This window comes from Aphelocoma coerulescens, chromosome 1, assembly GCF_041296385.1.
Source record: "Aphelocoma coerulescens isolate FSJ_1873_10779 chromosome 1, UR_Acoe_1.0, whole genome shotgun sequence".
NCBI lineage: Eukaryota > Metazoa > Chordata > Aves > Passeriformes > Corvidae > Aphelocoma > Aphelocoma coerulescens.
The window spans coordinates 81,004,057-81,028,192 of NC_091013.1; the positions used below are offsets into that span (position 1 = coordinate 81,004,057).

Sequence of the window (24,136 nt, forward strand, 5' to 3'; positions counted from 1 at the left end):
CGTAGTCTGTAATGAAAATATAGGTAGTGACATAAAACAAATAATAGCATTTTAATAAAAGCTTGAAGATCAATTAGGAATGTCTGATAAAAGAAAACCAGGCAAAGAAGGTAACAAGAAATACTATATTTAACAGATTTAAAACTTTGAGATATTTATTAATCTGAATTGATTCAGAGTTCATTGTTTCAAGAGAACATTTTGAAAATTTCTTAGATTAAGTCACTAAATTTCATTAACTTGTGTGACTTAAACATGTGTAGCTTCACCTTTTTATTTTATTTCATTTCGAAAGCAAGATTTTTAAATGGACTACCAGCTGAGTTCTTGCAAGCCATACTACGAATTGGATGAATGTTTACAACTGAGCTATAAATCTCTTCCGAAGAAAGTTAACAGTAGTATTATTAAGGAAACATTAAATATGACAACATGACCAATATGTCTATCAAAAGAGCCTCATCATAATTCACTAATAAAAGAATGTAAATATTATTAATTTATTCTTACCATTAACTAAGTATATTTCAAAACAAAAACATAGTTTTGACATTACCAAAGTGAAATAACCTAGCATTTAAAAAGAAGGTTGGTCTATCACGTGCATATTATTATTGTACAGAAAAAACATAAGCATAAAATAGTCTCTCAAAAATACAGAAAAACAAGCAAATAGGTCATAAGAAAAAAATTCTGTCAGCACTATTCTCTATTGATTCTTTTGATTCAAATATCTATGTTTTGATCTATGTGGTTAAAAAATAACCATAATACAAAAAAATGGATACGTAAAACTTTTTTTTTTTTTTTTTAGGTAAACAGTCCTTTGGCAGTCTACATGGCCCTTATTTTAAAAGCAAAGATTGAAAACTCTGGTAATCTACAATTCTGCAATAGTCCACATCCTGTAATTTGTTTTAATGAGGAATAAAATATGATTACTCACTCAAAATTGGCTGCTGGCACTATCATAATACAAATTCTATTTTTTTTCTTTCTGACTAGAGCCAGAAAACCAATGAAATGTGACTTTTATATGGAAAATAGAATAGAATTCTGGTGTAATGCACAAACAAAAATGCACTAAGGAAAAGGCTGGAGTGTGAGGGTCAGAAAGGGTGTGTGCATGATACGCAATTTAAAATTAAAAAACCTGTGTGAGAGTAGAATTATTTGAAATGGAAACAAGAAGACAACTTAGAGTTATATGCCAGGAAGAATAATAAAGTTAAAAAAAGAAAGATATGTTTCTTACACTTGCATTTTTCTTGCTTTCCTCTGAGGCCAAGGGTTTGGGCTCATGGAAGAGGGCAGGAACTTAACAGCTTTTCATGCCACTTGGACAAACCAGCCCTGTATCATTGCTCAAACTATGAAAACTTGTTCATTTTCAAGCTTTTAAAAAAACTTTATATTTCCATCTGTGCCTGCTTTTAAGTCCTGTATTTAAGATAATATTGTTAAAATTACTTATGACACAAGTGTTCTCCAAAGCCAGGAAGTGCTGAAGGATGCTTGGATGGCTGTCACTGATGTGATTCAATAATGAATATGTCATATAGTGGGCATGGAATTTAGAGTTCTTTTGCATATCAACAGCATTAATTTCATCTCTTTCTAACAGGGAGCTAAATGAGACCATCAGAATTATTTCTTTGAATAAAGTACATGAAAAAAAGAAATTAAAGAATGGACCAGTTGCCTCTAGGTATTCTTGGAAAAAAAGTCAGTAATATTTGAGAGAACATTAAAATGGCAACCTGCTGTCACAGAAGGCAGTATCTGAGAAATTGCATTTCTGGAGCAGGAAAACCAGGAATGCTGAAATTTGTGCAAAAGTGTCAGCTAGGAAAACGAAATCTTCTCCAGATCTTATCTGAAGAACAAGGTCATGATCTGTCTTCCTGATTTACGTAAGATGTCTAAGGTCTGATACTTAAATGAGCATAGAAAATCAGGATTATCTGGACTACAAACAGAAACCTCATTACCCATTAGCTCATTTGTTAGTTTTACATAAAAATTAGCTTGTCTTTTTGAATAAGAGAAGACACAAGGAGTGAAAACTGTGTTGCTCAGAAGCCAACATTAACATACTGCTGATTAGAATTATTTTTATTAATGTAGATGTTTTGAAATCTTCCATTCAGATTTTTCTTCTCTTTTTCTTTTCAGTTATTTGATTATTTTAACAATGTTTAATGTAAATACTAATCAGGATGCAGCAATTCTGCAAATTAAAATGATGTATTTCTGTTCTTGTGAAAAGTTTAAATAAATAGAATATGTTAATACACTGTTATTGCCAGTGGTTTTTTTAGCACTTTTTTAAAAAAATATGAGCCCATGTTATGTTAAGGAACAAACAAAAATTCAAGTATTTCTAATAGAAATTGCATAATTAAATGGGTGGCAGAAAACATATCCGTATGTTATATATAAGTACATATATGAAAGATACATGTAACTGAAACATAAGGTAGATGTGTAGGTAGATGTGTAGATGTGGCAGTGAATATGTCTATAAAAGCAACCTTGGGCCAGCATATATATCCAGCACAAAACATCACTAACTGCAAAATGCCCACTCTGATATATATGTGGTAAATTTTATTTGGTTCCTCTGTTTGTCATGTCTTCTGTTAAACCTCAGCAGTAAATCCTTGATTTATGCAGTGGTTTCTTAGCCAATGACTGATGCTCATCATAAGCAATATTATCTAGTATAAATAAGATAATCTTGAGATATTTCACTCTTGCATTACTTTGAATTCTTTAGCAACTACAAAGTCTATTTGTAAGTGACATCAATAACATAATATTTTCACTTGTAACTGAACCAGCTACATAGTGCTTGGGTCAGAATAAAATCCTTCTCAGAGAATTTTTCTCTGTCAAGCAATCAAGATATTTGACTTTTGTTTGAAGACAAAAGCTGCAGAGTTTCAATTTATTTAATTCTTTCAGCCATAGTGACGGGCAGTTCTAAATAAACACTGTTAATAAATGATTAATCTGTAACTAAAGACTAGGCTCTTCCTGGAATATTTGCCAAATGCCTACTTCAGGAAATCTCATTGGAACGTCTGTCATTCTTGCAATTACAGTGGAGAGAGCAGAGTGTTTCAGACAGCTAAATTAGAGCATGAGAAAACCAGCAGCATGTTGGTTTTGAGATTGTAATAACCCCTGTGTTATTTACAATAAGAACTCAAAATATCAAGTTTCAAAATACTAAATAAAAAAGGAACAAATTAGTTGTTGATTCAGTTTAGTAAATGGGACCCATGGCAATGTAACAAGCAAAAATCCCTGTAACAAGGCATCAGGAATAAGAAACAGGGGGAAAAAAATGAAAATTATGAAAATGAATAGGAAATTTGATGCATTTCTACTTCTCACCTCAGCCTCCAGGTTTCAAATGGTGCCTGAAATGTCATTCATGTAATTATTACCATATCAGGTTGAAAGCAATTTCAGCTGAGCTGATTTGATTGAGCATTAATGGCTGGGAAAAGATAAGGAATCTGCATGGTAAAAATACCTGCCCATTACAATAGCAGCAAATGGGGTCAAGTATCTTATTAGATAACCTTAAATTCCTTGACCATTCAGGTGGTTTTCATTTTTTGTTTATTAAAGGTTAACACTAAATAAAAAGGAGGAAATAACCTAATCAAAAACTTTCCTGTTAATTTCACCTTCATTTTTGAAAATGATTGAATCTTTTTGAGAGTTTACTGAATCTCATGGTGGTGAAGATGGAAGGTATCAGAAGCTCCGTTTCTTGCCTTACAGTGATGGTTGCAAAGGACAATGTGTGTCATACCTCCTTTTCACTGGAAGGTTGACTTGTAATCTGTCAGCAACTGCAATTTAATTGCAGCAAAATGAGGAAAATAAGAAGTAATATGCTTCAGCCATAGCCAAGAGTCTAAAAGGGCCTCATTGCCAACTATTGACTTGACAGTGTCTCTGACAGGAGAGAGCCTGGAGCCATCAGCCTCTGCAGAATAGCCCTTTTACTCATTTATTTCAGCATCTCATTTTATTTATTCAGCATCTCCATTTATTGGTCTTCTGTCCTCTGTCATGTACCTCTTTCCTTGTCTTTACTATATAAAACATAAGAATTGTGTTTTGCCCTACAAAAGTTCTTGCCTCACATTTGTTTTCTAAACTACTTCTTACTTTTTTCTTGGGAATGAATTTGCAAAAGCTGCAGTCACTAATGGCTCCCTCTATGTCGCCTATGGTCTCCCAGCTTTTGTTTGGACTAGTTTGGCTCTGTCCTGTTTCTTCATTGACTTCACTGAACCTAAATAGATACAACTGAAAAACTTTGTCAGAATTTATCTTTAATTATTTTTGTATACTTTCTGTTGACCTGCACACTGAGAGCATCTCAATATTGGTCAAACATGAAAAACCAGCAAGAAGGGAGTAAGTTTCAGACATATATCATCCAGTCAGTAATTAGGAACTGTTAAGAGAAAAATCTGAACAGAAAAAATCCAGTGACCAGTGACACATGAAGGTCAGAAGGACTATAAAAACATTTAAAAAGCCCTCTCAGGTAATAGAGACAGGCTTTGAAAAGTTACTCTGGAAAACCAGACCTGCCGAGCAAGCTGGAGGAACGATCCTCAGGAAAACAGACTATTGTCTTAAAACTCCTAACCTCTTATGTTTTGTTCCTCCTTAGGTAAATAAGTTAGAAGAACTGGTGTGTAAGATACAGTATTTCTCAGACTAACTCTTTTATGGAGCTCCTCCAAAGGACTTACAAAGACAAATCCTTCCCTTATTTTTAATCAAGGCCAGGCTGTAAGAAACTTGTATGTGTCTTGATAAGCCATGAACTATAAAAGCAAGCAGTATATATGATATTTAGCAGCATAACTTTGGAGACTAGGGGCAAGATGTCCAAAAGGAACACTGTTATGAAAAGGAACTGAAAAGAATTCAATACAGTGACATTTTTTTTCAACACACCACACAGAATTTGATGAGGTATCTTGGAAAGAACCCTACCTGATATAATTTTTATATGTCTCTAGGGAAACATCACTGAAGGAACATCTGTTTTTAGCAGCATATATGTGAAGAAGAAAGAATTTCCTTTAGTCACTACAATTGACTGTCAGTTCTGTCTAGCTGTATACTAACCTTCCCAACCTTTTTCTTGGGAAGAATCATAATAGTAACTTGAGTAGTTAATAGTAACCACCACAACCAAACTGAAATGTTATCAATTTCATCCTATATTCTGTAATCTGAATACTGTGTAGAAGTAATAGGTTCAGTTTCTCACACCTTTCTCTCCCTAAACTCTCTTATCAACAAACATCTAAAAACACCTTGACATAAATAGTAAACATCCATTCTGTACTAGTGCTATTACGTCAAGTAGAGAGTAGGCACTGCCACAAAGTGACTTAGGACATGATTAAGATATTCTGTTCATAGCTTCATGTATAAATTATGCACATGGGGGAGGGGAAAAAACTCTACTAATGTTTGTTTATTCTCAAAATATGACATTTTGACAGAACAAACTCTAATTTACCGGTTTATAGTATCCCAGTGAACAAATGGGTGTGAGTCTGATAAAATTTCAGTTAAAAAACCTTTCCTATTTTTGTTTACTTTTCATTTTGACAGAGTCTTTTAACTTGACTGAATTCCTGACCACAGAAATGGCTGGGCAGGGAGTTCATAATTAGCTACTTAGTCAACTGGTTATTTTGAGAGTGCAGTAAGCACTGTCTGTAAAAACAAAATCCAGCAAAATAATGAAACCACAAATGAGGCATGTCTCATCTTAATAAACAATGGTGTCTAATTATGAAAGAATCTGTACTTACTTTCCAAGTGCAAAACACTCCATCCTTACAGTAGTTCCTCTTGCAGCTGTAACTGTGTAAGGAAAATGGACTTCAATTTTTGGTTCATATTCTCCCATCACACCTGGAAAATAAAGAATGTTTAAAATATGAAATGTTGTGGGGTATGCACAGTCCCTGCCCTGGAGGGAGGCCTGCTGATAAGGAGATTGCATAACCTCCCAGTAGAATCCCCTTGGAAAAGGCAGAACTTTTTTACTAGGGTGAGAGAAAACAAGAACCATGATCCTCTGGGAGACCCTATGTAGATTCCTTGTAACCCATTGGCTTCTACCCTCTCACACCCACCCCTGTACCCCTATAAGATCTAGCCCTCTGCCCTTGTGAGACTGGAGAGCTCGTCCCTGGCCTCCCCTTCGCGGGGTGCGGGCTAATAAAGCTGCCTCACGTGGAACTGCTCTACGAGCCTCTCGTCTCTCCTCCTGGTCCAGCCTGGGGTTTGCCTCGCAGAACAAGAGCTGAAATCACTCTTGCTGAATCACTGAAGGGCTGACAGCCTGTGAGACAGGCAGCCTTTCTGCAGAGGCATCCCTGGCGGCCGAGGGACGGCCGCAGACCTCTGGCAGACTGTCCCTTGTGGGTCGCTCTCTCTGCAGCGGGCACGGCTGCCTGGGCCTGAGCCACAGACCCCAACCCGGCCGTCATAAAATATCATCAGTTTTCCATTATCACAGAAAGACCTGTGGCTTGCTTTTTGAATCTGCCCAGTAGTAAAGCTGGTAATTAATGGAGATCGCCTTGTTTGATCTGATATGCTGTGCTCAGGTCTAGTATACATATATATACACTAAAATGCTCTATAGTTTACCAGCAGCAGAACAGTGAGCTTAAAAAAAGGATTTATTTTTTCAAACTTGGGTTAATATTAAAATTTTCAAAGATTAAAGTGGGAAATCAATAGAAGAGTGAGAATTTTCATAGACCAAATCTTTGTTTACCAGTACAGTGACAATTATGAAAAAAAAAAATCAACATATCATGCTGTGTTTGACTCAGGACCTCCTAAGCCCAGTGAAAAATCCTCAAATTGTGTAGGAGCATTTGTGCACACAGATATAAACACAGATACGTAAACATGCAAAACTCAGCTATGTCATTTTCAGTGAGACTTTTAATTTGGGAGATGATTCTTTTTTTCAGGACAACACTTTAAGTACAGCAAGATAACATTCCAGGAAATGGGAGAGCATTCAGGAATGGGAAAATATAAAAATGGAAATAAATAGAGTTATCTCGGATTTGCTGTAGAGTGATTGATAGCTTTGGAGAATCACAAGACCTTAGGAAATGGGAAATCAGTAGGGAAACGGAGGTATGTTTTATAAGGTGAGGTGAGACATTTGTATTTGATGCCACTTGGAGGAAATATCATAATCCAGCATGGCAGGAGAAGAATATGACTCTAACAGCTGTGTTTGGTTAGATGGAAGTTGGGCTACAGGGGTAGGAAATTGTAACAAAAAGCTATATTTAACAAAGTAAGACTTTTTCAGATTTTTAGATGAGTAAAACTGAATAAAATCTGACTTGTTGAAAAAGTAACAACAAGACAAGTCTAATCTAAATCTATAAAAATCAGTGAAGATTCTCAAAAAAAATCTAAAGCAAGCAAATAGGAACAAGAAATGTTAAGGAAGGAGAGAAAAGAGATTTCTTATGCAAGAAAGAAAAGAAATGAGTGTAAGAAGAAATGTGGAAGTAGAGAAGTATGAGATTTACAGCTGAGAGAAGACCAGCTGGCAGATGGGTGGAAAAACAACCCACGACCTATTAGAGCATAAAACAAAACATAAGGCTGAAATTGTAAAACACATATTCCTAGTCCTTCAAATGTTCCTTATGGGGCTCAGGAGTTTCCAGTGGGGCTGTGCTCTCATTTTCCCACTGTACACAGGCTCCTGAAGCTTGGTTCTGGGAGGAAGTCTGAGCATATATGCATTTGAACATTTCACTAGGGGCTTAAGACTAGTTAAAAAATCTAAATGTGTCTGATAAGTGAATCAAATGACAGAAGGAGAAAGCATAAAATGCTTTAATTTCAAATAATGTGATTCTATAAATTATGTGGCTTTATAGGTAGCAGACTTATTTTTAAAAAACATAATCCTGAAAGCATTATATATGCCAGCAATACTGACCCATTTCCTGCAAGACATAACTAAATTAGTATTTTGATATTGCTCTATGAACCTTTTATTTTTATAGAAAAAAAAAAATGTATGTCCTGGATATTAAAATAAAACCAGGCTATCAAAAAATGGTAGTCAATTAAAATTTTCCTCTAGCCCAGACTGAAATGTCTGCTAGTATAATATGTCACAAAAATGTATTCCCACTGGCTTGTAACACATCAATAAATTTTATAATTTAGTTACACTCCTTGTGTAACTGTTTTTTATTGTCTTCTGAAATTTTTTTATGATTATGAATACTAATTTCTGATTCATCTCAGTTAAACAATTACATGGGTTTACAGGATATGTATAATACCTCCTTTTAAATATATCTTTTACAGACTGAAAAACTCCAGATCATTAATCCTTCCTTACAAGGAATCTTTAATAAACATTCCTAGTGCCCATGTGGCACTGCTTCAAGTTCCATTCTATCACTTTGAGATGTGATGATGAGAACAGCAATAATGAAGATGTAGATCTATTTATCACACCTTTATTTTCCTTGGAAATTTTTTGTTTGTTCCTTATTGCTTTCCACGAAGTTCAGTTCTATTTGCTGTTTTGTACTTGAGCTGATGTTCATACACAGTGGCACCTTAATCTCTTTACTGATAATATCTAATAAAGGTATTATATTTTAGGTATTTTTAAATTTGTTGGTGGTGACACTATTTATTGCCTAGACACTCTATTTCCATTATTGTAATATCCTTTTGCAGTTCTTCAGGGTTAGTTTTAACTTTAAAAATTCTGAATAATTCTATACCAGCAATCTTCTCTACTTCTCTGTTCATTTTATTTCCAGATAAATTATGTGTTGAATGGTGAAGTTCCGGAACAGTCTTCACTGACAATCTCCCAGTTCTCCAAACTGTTTAGATACTCCTACAATAGGTGGATTTTCTCTAATGCATTTTTAATTGAAAATGGGGCTCTATTTCAGCCCCTTTAAGAATTTTGTTTTTTAGACAGCCTTTGACGGATGACCCTGTAAAGAGCTATGTGTAATGAAAGCAGCTTGACCGTTCCTATTCATATTCTCTCTGGCTCTTCAGGAAAGTTATCTACAGACAGAAGCACGACTTCCCTGATTGAAAGCTGTGTCCTTGGTATATGACTGTGTGGTAAGACTACTGTATGATGATGTGCTAAATACAGTCCTAATGATCATATTTTTTTATGTATTTTCTATCAACAAACTTGACACAGAAGTAAGATCTAGTGGTCTGTCATTCCTCAGATGTTCTTAGGAGTCCCTTTTTTGAAGAAAACCCCCACCTTTTCTACCTACCTTCCTTCTAGTCCTGAGGCTCAGTGAAGGAAAATAGTACATCCTGCTTCCTTCCATACAGAAGGTGGGCCTTGGGGGTTTGTTAGTATTTGTAGTGACAATATTTCTTCTAAAATTTCTTCCATTTAAACTTCAATTACAAGAACTTCAGCCCTGACAGGGGGACTTCCTAAGTTACATTGTAGCGAACACTGCTGAAAATAATTCACTTAGGTTTTATGATGGAGACTTATATTCCTAAGATGTTCCATTTAAATCTCTGGCATCTGCTGACTGTTCACACTCATTGACAGGTTTTGTGCTTCAATGAAGTCAAAACTGGGGTGTTTTTGCTTTTGGGTAAGACTTTGTTCTGGAAAATAATTGTGTTGAGTTGTCTTACAGTGTTTAACATTTGCTTTTTTAGCCCTGAAAAAAAAAACGAATTTAAAATAGGATTAAATTATTCTTGCTTTTAAAATAATACAGTACATCTGTACCCATCTGAGGGACAATAATATCTTTCAGATCTTATGTTTTTAAACTTACATTAACTCCCTTTGGTAAGTGCAATCTGTACACGTACTGAATGCTCTTTGCATGTCATGCCATCATTTCATATTCTTAATGAAATGCTGATCTACTGATGCTTTGTACCATGTCCTGTTCTTCTGGGTTATTGCCATCTTAGCAAGCGACATGCCTGCAGCAACTGGCAGGAAATGTATAAAAATTACTGAGCAATTGCTTGGTGTCCCTATGAAAATTAGGAAACAAAAGTCTATTATTGCAGAGGGATATTTTTCATCCTTATTATTTATGATCTTTGAGACCATGAAGGCCATTACAGTTGCAAAGATATTAAGGGAATTATTAAGGCCTTACCTTCCCATATTACTCTATAATTGCTTTGCTATGGCTGTGGTGCCTCTAGGCTCTTTAGCTTTCCAGCTTCTGTTTTGGTCACAATGAGTCAGTGATGGCAAAACAACCACAACCTGCATTTTCATAAAGAGTTTTGTTCATTTGTATTAGATGCTAAAAAGAGCCTGAACTTTTAAGAAATATTGAGGCTTTGAGTTACATGCACTGGAATCAATCTCTCTCAGGCTTATATACATGACTCTCTTACAGAGGTTTGGCTAAGGCCATAAAAAATCCTCTCAGTCATTTTTTATATCCAGTTATCAAAGATGAAGTACAACAATAAATAAAATTGATCAGCACAGAATAAAAACATAATATATGATTTTCAAGTGGCTAACAAATCACAGAGCTCACATGGTCTGAGCACTGCATAGCAGTGGGATGCCATTCTCAATGCTGCTGTGCTCTGCCTTCCCGTGACAGTACCTCCTTTCTGAAAATCCTTTACCTTTCAAGACCTGACCCCAATTGTTCACTATTTTTTAGGCTAACTAAGTTTACTCCCTGCATCACAAGCTGTGTCTTTCTTCTGAATACGGATATCGGTATGAAAGTGATAAATTTGTGATTGATATGAAATATATATCTTCAAAATAAATCTAGTTTACCATACCTTGAAATCTGGTGTGGGATTAGAAAAGAGTCTAAAAACCAAACTTTCCTGTCTGTTTAAGTAAATCTTATCCCTCGGCTTTACTCTGAAATACATCATTCCACCTTAAATTTTCCAGTGTTAGGGCCTCTGCCCTTTCAGGCAGGGTCTTCTTTACTGGGGAAGATTTAAAAGCCAATAAGCCTTTTTTTCTGTCTCTGATTACCAAAGAAGACACTGATTCAAATGATTGAGCATATCCCAGGATAAAGCACAGTTTGACCTTGTTAGAATCAATGGCTTGTTAGTCACCTGGCCAGAAAGAGATCTCAATATTTATAGAAGAGAGCTCTCTTTCAGATATTTTTTACAATGATGCAGTTATCAAAAAGTAATTATTCTTCAACCCAGGTGCAAAAAAAAGTATTCAGAAAATCAGGTTAACTTTTAATAAGGGTTTTCATTTAAAAAGGTTTTCTTCCAAATTTGCTGCAAATCTGTGACTTGAGTTCTACACTCTGCTACTCAGTGTCTTACGTACCCTAAACTACAATGTCTGCATTTCATTTTTCTGTGAAAAAAAATAGACATGACATAACAATGTGATAAATATTGAGTTTGAGGTGCTTACATACCACAGGAATAGATGTAATAAAATTTCAAACATTTACAGATATTACTACAGCTGAAACTCTTTACATTTTCCACTATGGGTCATTTAATGGAAATGGAGAATGGAATAAAGAAGCAAGATCAGTTTCTGCTTTTCAGATAAGAATAAGGGAAAGGGCTACAGACAGAATTTCAGACATTATCACTTTGGAAAGGACTGCTCTACCTCTTCGTTTAGCCTGCCAATCCATGATTTATAAAACCTCAGATGCTGAGTGTGGAAAAACCAAGACAGCATGACAGTATCCACACAATAAGAAATTTTTCCTTCATGGGGGCAAAAAAAATCAGACTGCTGAGAAATCATGACACATCCTTTTACTCCAGCTGTGTAGAGGCTAATGATTGTTTCATTAATATTCCAAATATTAACCACCCTCTTGCATCTCCCAGAACATGACATCTCCTTAAATTCTTTCAGCTTAAATGATTTGGTTTTGTTACATAATCTTTCAGCAACAGCTTTTCAGCCTCCTTTGGAGCCTAATTTTTCATGAAACAGGTTACAGGGAGGTACTTGAATAAGTGGCTGATAAGCATTTAAGACAGTAGATAGAAAAGTTTACAAGATTCCTGGCTAAATATCATCAGAATGCCAAGGATAAAATGAAAGCCAAATATTTCCTGTACCCAGGAGAAAGATTAGACATGGATTGATACTTGCCATTATTTTATTAACAAATGATAAACCCCTCCCAGCTCAGTGACTAAGAGTTTTCATCTGAGAGCTTTGCACGAAGAAGTCCCTGATCTAAATCACATGGTGTAGGAATGTTAACATGGTTTTCTTACAGCATGGATAGAGCTCTAAAAGCAAATTTGCTTGGGATTCTTACTAGTTTGGATCTTCCACTCAATTTCTGGAAGACCTATTGAGGAGTGATGAACTCATCCTGCTGAATAAGAATTTTTAAACAATTTTACAGATCAAAAGTTGAGTATCCTACCACATTTTAATGATGATCTGTTGTGTGAATATGTATCTAAACCCAAGAAAATTTTGCCTAAGAAATTGCTTACAGAATGTTAATGTATAATTCCTTCTCCTATCTATAATTTGCAGTGAAAACTAGGGTTATCTAAGGTGTGGGTCCTTTTGTGGCAAATGAATATTCACCACTTTCCCTGAAGACCTGCACCATTAAATGTCTCCAGACATTTATTTGGGAGAGCCTTGAATACACACATTTACAATGACAGTAAATTGACAGCACAAATGGAATTAATTCAAGTATAATGATGATACCCACCATTATATCCTGTCTGCAGCAGAGATTTTAAATGCAATGGGAAGAATTTATTGACTCACCTGCTATTAACCTTATTCTAAATGGAAGGAGCAGCACCTGCTGTAAGTCCCTAAAAATTTACTGTGGGAATGGTTGTTTTTAGATAACTGTTCACAGCATTTCTTCCACTTAGAGGTCTCTCAGCCAAGTTTTGAGCTATAAATTTATCATTTGAGAAGCCCTGAAAATGTTCATGTGAAATTGCATTCTGTAATGCACTGGACTAAACACTAAACTGAACTAATACTAAAATGCCAGCATTGTTTTCATATGTTAGAGAGAAAATCCTGTTGCATATCACTGGATGGAAAGAGGTCTTCACTGGAATATATCCTAATATGACAGAAAAATTAGTAATTTGGTGTCTGGGAAAAAATATCATAATGAGTACAGCACAAGAAAGGAATAAACTCTTCTTTAGTTTACAACTAGAGGATAAGATGTTCATGTGTTTCTAATTATAGAGGAATAAATGTAAAAGAAAGTCACATTTAGCAGAAACAAAGCGTTTAACTAAAATTTAAACATAACTTTACACTTACAACTTTAAAATCCAGATTTCACTAGTTCATCAGTTACACTGAACTCTGAATTCGTTCTAGAAAGCCCTTTCTAGAAATAGTATGACTATCTTGAAATATATCTTTTTATCTATAACTATTAAGTGTCGTGTATGTATGTCATACATACAAACAAGCTTTCTGCATCTCTTAAACATCAAAAACAACTAAAAGAACTTAATTTTCATTTGGAAGCAGGTGTTTTATGACTGAAAAAAGGGAACTGAGTCCAAACCCTAAAGACACATAAGCAATGAGATACTCTCAGAACAAGCAATGAGGGAAAGAGTGGTATATTATTTGGTTCTTCAAATGAGAGTCCAAATTTTCTAGCGTACATATTGAGCTGCAGAGATTTCTGTTTATCTGTGTTTGAAGATGTCGAGCAGTAACTATGACCAAGTCTGCAGTCTTTTTCCACATAGAAAAGTCTTTACTGAGTAATAATCTAGACTTCATCACATTTACCACATAGTTGTAAAGTGGCATCTAAGATCTCCTCCTAAATCCAGCACATCTGGTATTGGATGAAGCCAAACTTCACCATTTGGACATTCAGAGATGAATGAGTGTGCTGGTTTTGCCAAATTTAGAAATATATCCTCTGAGAGAAGGCAGGTCACCACCACTCCCCCGCCAGGTTTGGGGAAAATACATTTTCCTCAAAGGAAAGTGAAAGAGATAAAAACTATTTATTTACCAAACACACGGGAAAAGGAAAATAATGCTAAATAATGAAATCTCTCACTGTGGAGGAAAAACCTGGGAAAGTGTTAGAGTCCTCCCTTTGGTCTCCTTGGAGCTGGGGCTTGGCCCAGGGCCAGGCCCTCTGTGCCCAGTGGAAAGTTCTCCCAATGTGTTCTGATATTGAAGCAGTCCAGTGGAAAAGGGAGAAAAATCTGAAATTCCAGGGAAGGGGAAAAAAAATTTAAACTCTCAGTCTCTCTCTGGAGAAAAAGAAGCTGAACAACTGGCCTAAAACTGGCCTGGGAGCAGCCAGCTGGGTGCTTCCTCGCTTCCCTGCCGCAGATGGGAAAAAAAATTGCTATCTCTGCATGACCTTGAACAAGCTGAAAACTGCTTTGAAAAAGTTTTGCTCAGTTTTTCCTTCCCCCTCTCAGGCTCAGTTTAGAGGCATGGAAAGGCACAAAAATCAATTTCTGGGCATAGGCAGCGACATGGGATACACATCATAAGCTCACCCCAAGACAGTGAGGACATCTGATTGGCTTGTATACAACATTCCAATGTGAAGATTGTGCATATATAGTTGTATCTAAACATGAAAACCTGAACATTTTCACTGACTAGGTATATAGATAATTTTTCTGAGCAGCCATACACATCAAGATAAAAAAGGACTCACTATACGAGTTAACATACCATCTTGCTTGGGAGGCCTAGGTCAATGAAAACCAAAAGAGTTACCATGGGGGTTTTTGTTCCATTTTGTTTTTACAGGGAATGAGATTGTGTTGAACTTGGCAAGGAAATACGTGGCAGATTTCTTTTAGGCATCACTGGCCAATGTTAATTGTTTCTCCTTTCCAATTGCTTGATATTCATCCAGGACAGGGTCACAAAAGATATTCAGAAACCTGGGAAATATTATTTAATCTAAGTGATTAGGAGCAGGATCTAATTTTTGTGGGGTTTTTAATTATCTTCCTGATGAAATGTTCACAGTTCTCTAAGAATCTCATTTTTCCTATAGAAATGATATAATTGTTTGTACTTCAAATATGACCTTAAGCTTAATTTTTTTTTCCTTTCAACCTGCACAGTTGTTTTACAGAACGAAAACAAAATATTCCCTTTCCAACTGCATGCCAGAAGTGTCAAAACTATTGCGATGCCCAGAGAGAGTATTTCCTTTGCTTCTGGTCAATTAGAACACTACCGCACGAAATTATGGCGCTCTAATATTCATTGGATCTAATTAACTGGAAAAAGCTTCCTAAATTAGAATTATTTTTTCAATTGAGACTGCTCATATAACTATGCAAAAACTGGAAGCTATTATTTCCTCAATACGAAAGATCAAACAAACACTAAAATTTCTCTGCCATCACCAACAACTATTGAAATACCCATTGTTTGACCGAAAAGTAACAAATCATCCTGTTATATACTTGCTGTAGTTCTAACTTCAATCAAAACTCCTTCTGTTCACAATAAAATTATTTTGATATGCTGACAAGAATTCAAAACTGACAAGTAATTTTTATTTGAATATTATGCCATACGCTATGACTGCAAAGCAGCAGTCACTGGTGAATTTGTATCTAAGATCCTGAGACACTAAAATACATAACACTCAGGACTCTTCTTCATAATCTGAAACCATTTACATCTGTAAAGGTTACTTTCATTATCAATTTGCACAAATTTGAATTCAGTCACCAAGAATTAAAATATTACCAATATACTTCTGTCTGAAATCTTAATAGTTATGGTTCGAGGCAATATCATTCCTAATCCTGACTTGAATTTAGAGGAATATTTTTTTCAAGTTCAGTTATTTTGGGCTTTGTATATACTGTATCTGCTTCACTTAACTCTTTCTTTGGGCAAGTTTCATAAATCATCAGGAGAGGAGTGAAACAAGAAAACATCAGTCAGAAGATATGCTATGTGCAAGATGCTATGTGACTAGAATCTTGAGCTATTTTAGCTAATTAAAAAAAGCAACCACTGCATTTTCAGAATATACTGTTTCTATAAACTAATGGAAAAACTTAGCAATTAAAACTCCTTTAAAGAGGTTACCTTAACAGAGCTCAAAAGGAGACTAAATGCAAACTTTTGCAGTGGAAGAGTTCTTGCTCTACGCTGAATCCTGGGACATAATCTTTCCCAAATCTTTCCCTGTTTTCCTCCTGCAATAGTCCCCAGGGTTGAGCTCTTTTACATTGTCAAAAGACCACCCCAAGTTATTTTCTTTCTCTGCTTTTTTAGATTAAATCTCTTACAAATAGTGTCTTTGAACTTTTGTGTGCTGTTTGAGAGTGTTCTTCAACTATTCTACAATCCCTATAAAACACTCTGTAAAAAGTTTATTATATAGGAGCCCTCTATAAAATTCTCTGCCTACCTACAGATTTTCCTGCCTATAGACAAGTACCATTGGTACTAACTGGAAAAGACTTTCTAAATAAAAAAAGTTACTATTTTGGGAATAATAAAAACTCAAGCAAAACAAGTAACCCTCCTTCATCCTATTATATATATGTCCTTCTTTTTTTTTTTTTTAATTAAAATCATTCTACTCTGACTTTTCTTACTCCTGTTTTGCATCCTATTTTTTGACAACATTGCAGTAGGACTTTGGCATAAGAGCAGAACAAAAGAGAAAAAAATTCAAAATACCTGTAACCAATGCAGGATATACTTTCAGTAGAGTAAAGCAGAGATTATGGGAAGCCTTTTATTTTCAGTTTTCATAGTGACCCATCATTAAAATATCTTACTACAGTGTTACAGGAGAAACACATTTACTACAGGGTAATGGCTGTCCAGAGACATTGCCATTTTATCAACCTTCCCCTGGAGCAAACCTTGCATACATCACGTCTGTCAGTGTCATCAGTCTTTGTACACCAGTAAAGTACAAACTTGATTTTCCCCAGACAGTTTGGCTCTGCTTGAAAAAAAAAATCAAAGAAAGATTATTTCAGGTTTGAGTCCTGTCCTGGAGTACTGAGTAAGAAGACTTCCTCCAGTTTCTATTCCTCCAGTTTCTAGACAGTTTTTATGATCTTGCACAATTCAAATACAAAATGTTACTGCAAAACCTTGCAATATAACCCACATGAAACAGGAGCCTTACAAGGCTGGAAACTCTGGAAAACCTAGCACAATTAAGTCACAGATGAATATGTATTTTGAACCACTATTAAAATTCAGGTGTATTTTGTTGTCCTCTACAATTCAGCTCCATATGAATAACCACATTAGAAGACAAAACTGCTAATGAAAGTTGGAAAAAAAAATTTAAAAAAGCCACATAAAGGCAAAGGCTGACAGGTCAAAAATATTAGCATTCATCTTCAGTCAATTTTTAAAAAATTCTAGGTATCAGTTAATTAACAACTGTCAGCATTCTTCAGGAATGGGTACAACTGAAATCTGTGACACTGCCAATTTTTCTCTATCTTTATTTATTACCTTATCATGCTACAGTGGCCATTCTTATTGCTTGATTTCTATTATTTGGGAATTTGCTATGACTTCCAAATTTTCCTTCATGCTGGTAAAGAGATCTTTAGAAAACCCAGTGATGTTCAAGCAATATATCCCAGAGTTTAACCTCAAAAAGCATGTGCAGCCCATATTTCAACACAGAAAATTAGAAATGGACATCCTTAATACCTTGATAACTATATGTTCCATCATTATGTGAGGTTATTAATCACATAGAATTAATCAATAGAATGAGGACAGACAAAATTCAGTTCAGAAGTTCACAGACTATGAAGACATGGAAAAAATCTGAAAGTCAGTTACATGAACAGATGTCTGGTCAGACACACTGACCTCTGGATTTGAACTAATTTGCTCTAATGGAACATAGTAGAAAGTACCCTCTGATGTCTGAAATTGTCCAGGTTTGTTGGGTTTCTTTTACCCTGGAAATTTCACCATAGCAAAGCTAATAAGCAGTATTTGCACAGAGCTAAACTGAAGAATTACATAATTCTCTACTGTACAGCAATAATGTTAAAGTAAACATATTTTCCAAAGAAATAAAAAGGATAAGGAGGATAAAAAAGTAAGAAAAGCCAGAATAAAAATGTGTGAACTTGAAATAACTGTCTTATGCTCTCAAACATCAAACGTTTTGTACTCCCTAGGTTTCTATTGCTTAAATTTGAAAAGACTTTCTGTTGTTTTTATGAGTCAAGATAATTTACTGCTCCCAATCAGCATCCAAGCCTGCAAAGATCAAACTTAACAAAGCTGTTTATTATTTGTAAACAGTTATCAAATAATTCCTCAAAGTTTGTAATACATTAAAAGGCAGTTAATGAAATGATGCATATTTTTTATTTCCTGCTAAAACTTTTAATCTCCTTGGAATTTTAGGGTGTTTTTATAACCCAGCTTGAAGTGAAATTGAATTATATGAAATGACTGATTGTCGAAGACATCCGAACAGATGAGGTATTCATTTTATTCAGAATCCATTGAAGGATTTCTTGATGTTTTTATTTAATTTGCTTCATATCAAGGAGCTAAGCTCCCCTTTGAGACACATCACAGAAGAAATAAAAGATTAATAAAATCCCAGTAAGTTCTTACAATCCTGCAGAGTTTGACAGAATGCCTTAATATTATTCAGTTTCTGTCTCATAGATAAATAGAGACCATTGTTGTCATTGGAGTGTTTTTTGTCACAAGCTGTCTAGTCCCCTGGGCATAGGTACTGTATATACATCAAAATCTGAGAAGGTTGATAAATAAATCAATTAGAGTATTTTGGAGTTAATGATACATATGTTTGGAGAATACAGACTATATAAATAGTTTCATTTATATAGAGCCATTTGTAAAAGCTGTTCAAAACCACAAGGTCTTCCTATGGTTTCTAACAAATGTGCTGACTGCTTAGGGTAATGTCAGTTGTGATGCCAACCATTGGAACTCAGAAACATGTATGATTTTTAAACCTAAGTCAATATTTGAAAAGTTCAAAGTAATTTTATAATTAAAGAAGCTTAAAAAGCCATATTCAAAATCATTTAACACAACTCAGCAGACAGAGAGTCAAGTATATTTTCAGGTAATTCAATGTTGATTTTAATGCCATTTTTAATTTCTCACTTCCCTCCCGGAATCTATTCCCAGCTGTTTCTTTCTTCATAAATTACTTTAAATTTCTTTAACTAGTAAGCACTACTTTTCAGCAGTTATTCTGTATTTTGGAGCATAATGAATGCATACTTTAAAAAGGTTGTCATCACCCTTTACTATTTGTCAATGGACAAGGCAATATTACCTAAGGCCATTTGTAGGAAAATGAAAAAGTACAGTATGATTGATGAAAATTTTTTATTGTAATCCCAGATAGTTTTTGAAAGGCCAATATTATTGCATTATATGGAGGAGGTAAAACCAGAGAGATGTCCTAAATAATAAGATTTAGTGACCAGTATTTTCCTTAATAATTTTTTTCAAGGTAGGTTTATGAAGACTGCAAAGTTAGGTAGAAAGTTTAGGTCTCTTCACTGAGAAATTTGCTCAGTCATACAGGAAAGCAAGCAATTTACTAAGAAATACTAGACAATTCCATGACAAAAAAAGAGGCTTTTCATAAATCCCAACAGATTAAAATTAAGACATGGAAGCCTAATAGAAATTCATGAGTGTGAAAAAATGAGTCAGGAAACTGGGAAATTGTTGAGGAGCTGTTCATCTATGTGCAAACACTTCCCCAGTACTCCAGCACAGTTCACAAGGTTGGATTATCACAGTGGTGTGACAGCCAGCCATGAAACACAAATTTGCTGGAGGCTGGTATTTACTACCCACTTGACATTTAAAAAAATCTGCAGAGTTTTCCTTCATAGATTTTTTTTCCTTAGCTCAGTGATGTAGGCTGCTGCCTATATCCTTATTTACTCTCTCAATTTCTTACAGTGTATTGTGTACCTATGTACTATCAGTACAAGGTGGATAATTAATCTGCTGAGTTTCTGCACAAGATAAAACCAAATAAAAGCATGAAGAAATATCATAAAGAACAAATAGAGTAAGATATGAATAATAACTATGGCAACAATTTTTTTTCAGAGTCCAGACAGATTAAAAAGGCAGTAAACTTTGGGGGTTTCAATTTTGAAAATAATTAATTTTATCAAAAAGGTCAAGTTCACTGTGTTAAGTCAGTAAAATGAAACACCTGAAACTCAATAATTAGCATAGGTACAAAACCAGCAAAGAAAATAGGAAGTGATACATAAAACCAGCAGCTTTTTGCAGCAGAGTCTACATGCTATGCAGAAGGAAATTTAAATTTGCTACTACAAATAAACATTAACTTAATTTCATTCTAATTGGTGAACATATTTTTAATTTACTCTAAGTCATCTGTGTTTAAATCCAGCTTTTGCAATATGTCTGTAGCATAAGGACTAGTATGATTTCGAGAAAAGCTATAAGCAAGACAAAAGAAAACTCAAAGTTTCTCTCTCTTTTTGATTTATGTAGGTATGGATTCACATATGCTGAATAGCTGTGAGGAACTAGAAACCATAATTGAATGTGGAACATCTTGGAAAGAAGGAAAATACAGGCCATTTCCTCTCTTCCTTTGAGACATGGCAGAAGAGAGCTCCTTTCAGGCACTTGTGGAGTGATAAGCTCTCCCCTGAACCTCCTTTCCTCCAGGCTAAACAACTGCAGCTTCCTCAGCCACTTGTCATAGGATGTGTTTTCTAGACCTCTACCAGCTTGATTGCCCTTCTCTAGACTCTCTCCAACACCCCAATGTCCTTTTTTCAAGTGAGTGGCCCAGAACAGGACACATACTTGACATGTGGCCTCACCGGTGTTAAATACAGCAGGACAATCAATCAGTGCCCTGGCCACATCATTGCTGATCCAAGCCAGGATGCCATTGGCCTTCTTGACCACCTGGGCACACCCTGGATCATGTTCAGCCACTGTTGCCCAGCATCCCCAGGTCCTTTTCTGCTGGGCAGCTTTCCAGTCACTCTGCTCCCAGCCTGTAGCACTGCCTGAGGTTGTTGTGACCCAAAAGTGGAACCCAGCACTTGCCCTTGTTGAACATTGTGCAGTTGCCTTTAGCCCTGTCAGAGACTGAAATTTATGATTTAAACTATCATTTATGATTTAAACATTTTCTTGATGGACTTTTAAACTGTACTACAAAAGTTGCAGAGAAGACTACTGCACCCTGGATGGGGCCCTGACTGCGGCCTTACACTGCTCGCTGATGAAAATAAGATAAAGTAACAACTCAGGGCTGGGGACATTCACTGAGCACAGGCTTAACACCTCCAAGGTGGAGACCACAGCCCCAGGGCTATCAGCTGCCAGGCTCGAACAGACCCTCGAACCAGAGGGTGGAGGGAGGAGAGGCTTTGGGTATCTTGGAAAAGCCTCTGGTCAGAGGCACAGTGACTGCCCATCCTCCACTGTGCAGAGGAGCCCAGCTGAGGGGTCCTCACCTGGGCAAAGGGAAGCTTATCCACAGCAGGAGGGGTGACATGGCCCATCACAGGGGCCCCCTGTTGCTGCCTGCCCCGAGGTGCAGCCCAGCCCCGGGACCTGCCCAGGCATGTCTGGACTTTTCTCTGCCATGTGCTCTGAATCCCTTTTGTTCCAAGCATGGGTAAAACTTAAAAGTAGCACGAACTCTCCCAAAACAGAGTCCGATTGGCTGGTTACCCTGGGTCCAGCCCTAGCTCTCCCCTTTCCCTTCCTTCCGAATAACGCAGCGATCCCAGCTGGAGGCACTCCTGCCTCTCCTTCTGTGAACAGACTCTCTCGTCTCTCCCAAGACCAGAGGAATAAAGAAAACAGGAATACAGGCACAGAGTCTGGGCTATATGTCTACTCTTTGCTTCTGCTTTGACAATAGCTTTACAGCTAACACTTGTCGCATATCGGAGCTGCTGCGCTGCTGGATCGCCCGTGCCGTCTCTCCAGGCAGCCGGAGCCTTTCCAGAGCAGAGACCGGTAAATCTGCCAACTGAGCGAGCAGTGACTTTCGTCAGCCCCCCTCAAAGGGGTCCCCAGACCCTGCACCAGAGCACCAGAGATGTTGCAACAGACCCCCAGTGTTGCAAGGGACAGTGTGTCAAGCTGCCCCTGCAAGGGGAGACACGTGGGGGTTCCCACCTGGCCCAAAGCATATATTAATCCATGGGACTCTGTACTCTGCCGTGTGGCGGCCTGGCACAGCGCGTGGTGGCATGGCCACAACGGCAACAGGGGACCCTCACCACCAGCAGAGCAGATGGAGGGGAGCAACGAGACGGCATTGGGACCCTCGGATGGGTGATGTGGTTCCACCTAACCCCTGTCACCTCTCCCCAACCCCCACGCACACTTCTTTTTTTCATTTCTTTCTCTCTTTCTTTTATCTTCCCTTCTCTTTGCCTCTTTTAGTATTAAATAAAATACATCCATTTTTTGGCATCAACATCTAACTTTGTTTGGTTTTAATCTCATTTCTGGGACTATTTTGAACCTTCTAAGTTCTTTCTGGTTTATGCACAGAGACTTAGCTTTCTTTGCTTTTCTGGTTTTAAACTGGATTGTAACAAGCCCATTGATCCAACCTGTCCAGATCCCTCAGCAGAGCCTTTCTACCCTTCAGTAGGATCAACACTCCCACCCAATTTATTGTCATCTGCCAATTCACTGAGGGTGCACTCAAGCCCCTCATCCGAATCATCAATAAATTTAATCATTAAACAGGATCAGCCCCAATGCTGAGCCCTGGGTAACCACATTAGTGATCAGCTGACAACTTGATGTAGCATTGATCACCATGACTCTTTGAGCTTGGTCATCTGGACAGTTTTTGACCCAGTGAAGAGTGCACCCATTCAAGCCATGAGCAGTCAGTTTCTCCAGAATGCTTTGGGAGATGATGCCAAATGCTTTACTGAAGTCTAGGGAGGCAACATCCACAGCCTTCTCCTCACCTACTAAGTGGGTTTCCTTGTCAGAAGAAAATCAAGTTGGTCAAGCAGGACCTGCCTTTCCTAAATCCACACTGGCTGCACCTGATCTCCTGTCTTGTACATGCTGTGTGATGGGACCCAGGATGATCTATATGCTTCATGACCTCCCTGGTGTCTAGGTTAGTCTGATGGTAGTCTGTATCCCCTGGATGGTCCTTCTGACCCTTCTTGCAGATGGGCCTCATATTTGCTATTTTCCAGTAAGCTGGGACTTTTCTGGATAACCAGTTGGTGAATAATTGAGAGTGGCTTGGTGAGCTCTTCTAGGAGCTCCTTCATTACTGTTGGGTGCATCCCATCCAGGCCCATAGACTTGGGGGTGTCTAATTGGCATAGCAGGTCACTAACCATTCCCTCCTGGATTGTGGGGGTATCACTCAAGTCCCCATCCCTAACTTCCAGCTCCGGGAATTGGGTATCCTGAGTACAACTGGTTTTGATATTAAAGATTGAGGCAAAGAAGGCACTAGGTATCTCAGACTTTTTGTAATCCTCTGACATCCAGCAAAGGATGGAGACTCTCCTCAGCCCTCCTTTTGCTGCCAGTGTATTTAGGGAAACTTTTTGTGTTGTCTTTAACCACAGTGGCCAATTACATGATCTCCTGACATCCTGCAGCTGGCCTGTATGCTCCATGTGGCATTTGCCAATCCCCTGTGGATGTCCCAGGTGCCTGAGAATATCAGTGTGGCAGTGGACACTTGGGTTGGGGCAACTGAGCTGAGCCCTAAGGAAACAGACATTGCCTGTAAAGGAGATGTGCTTCTCTCTGTCAGAGACAGAACATCGGAATAGCAAGGTGGAGTGACCGTTCTATACAAAATACATCAAAATATGTCAATTTGCACCTCAACCTTCACAGATCTAAATATTCTCACAATGTCTGGATGTTTTAAAAGAAACTGCCTCCATGAACAACTTTCCTTTGCCAGTTGCTAGAGTAAATGCATGCACATATTGAAAAACAATAAAATCGTGGTCCTTAAATTAATTAGAGTATTTTTGCTTTGGTATTTTTCTTTCATGT

The 24,136-nt window shown here is 36.9% G+C and overlaps 1 protein-coding gene across 1 annotated transcript in view; it reads right to left on the reverse strand.

Annotated features, from left to right (window-relative positions):
* CNTN5 (contactin 5) overlaps positions 1-24,136 on the reverse strand; it is a 238,480-nt gene that overhangs the window by 138,410 nt on the left and 75,934 nt on the right. The window contains exon 7 of the mRNA XM_069027648.1: positions 5,868-5,970. Within this exon, the coding sequence (XP_068883749.1) occupies positions 5,868-5,970 (103 nt within the window). The remainder of the gene's footprint in view (positions 1-5,867; positions 5,971-24,136) is intronic.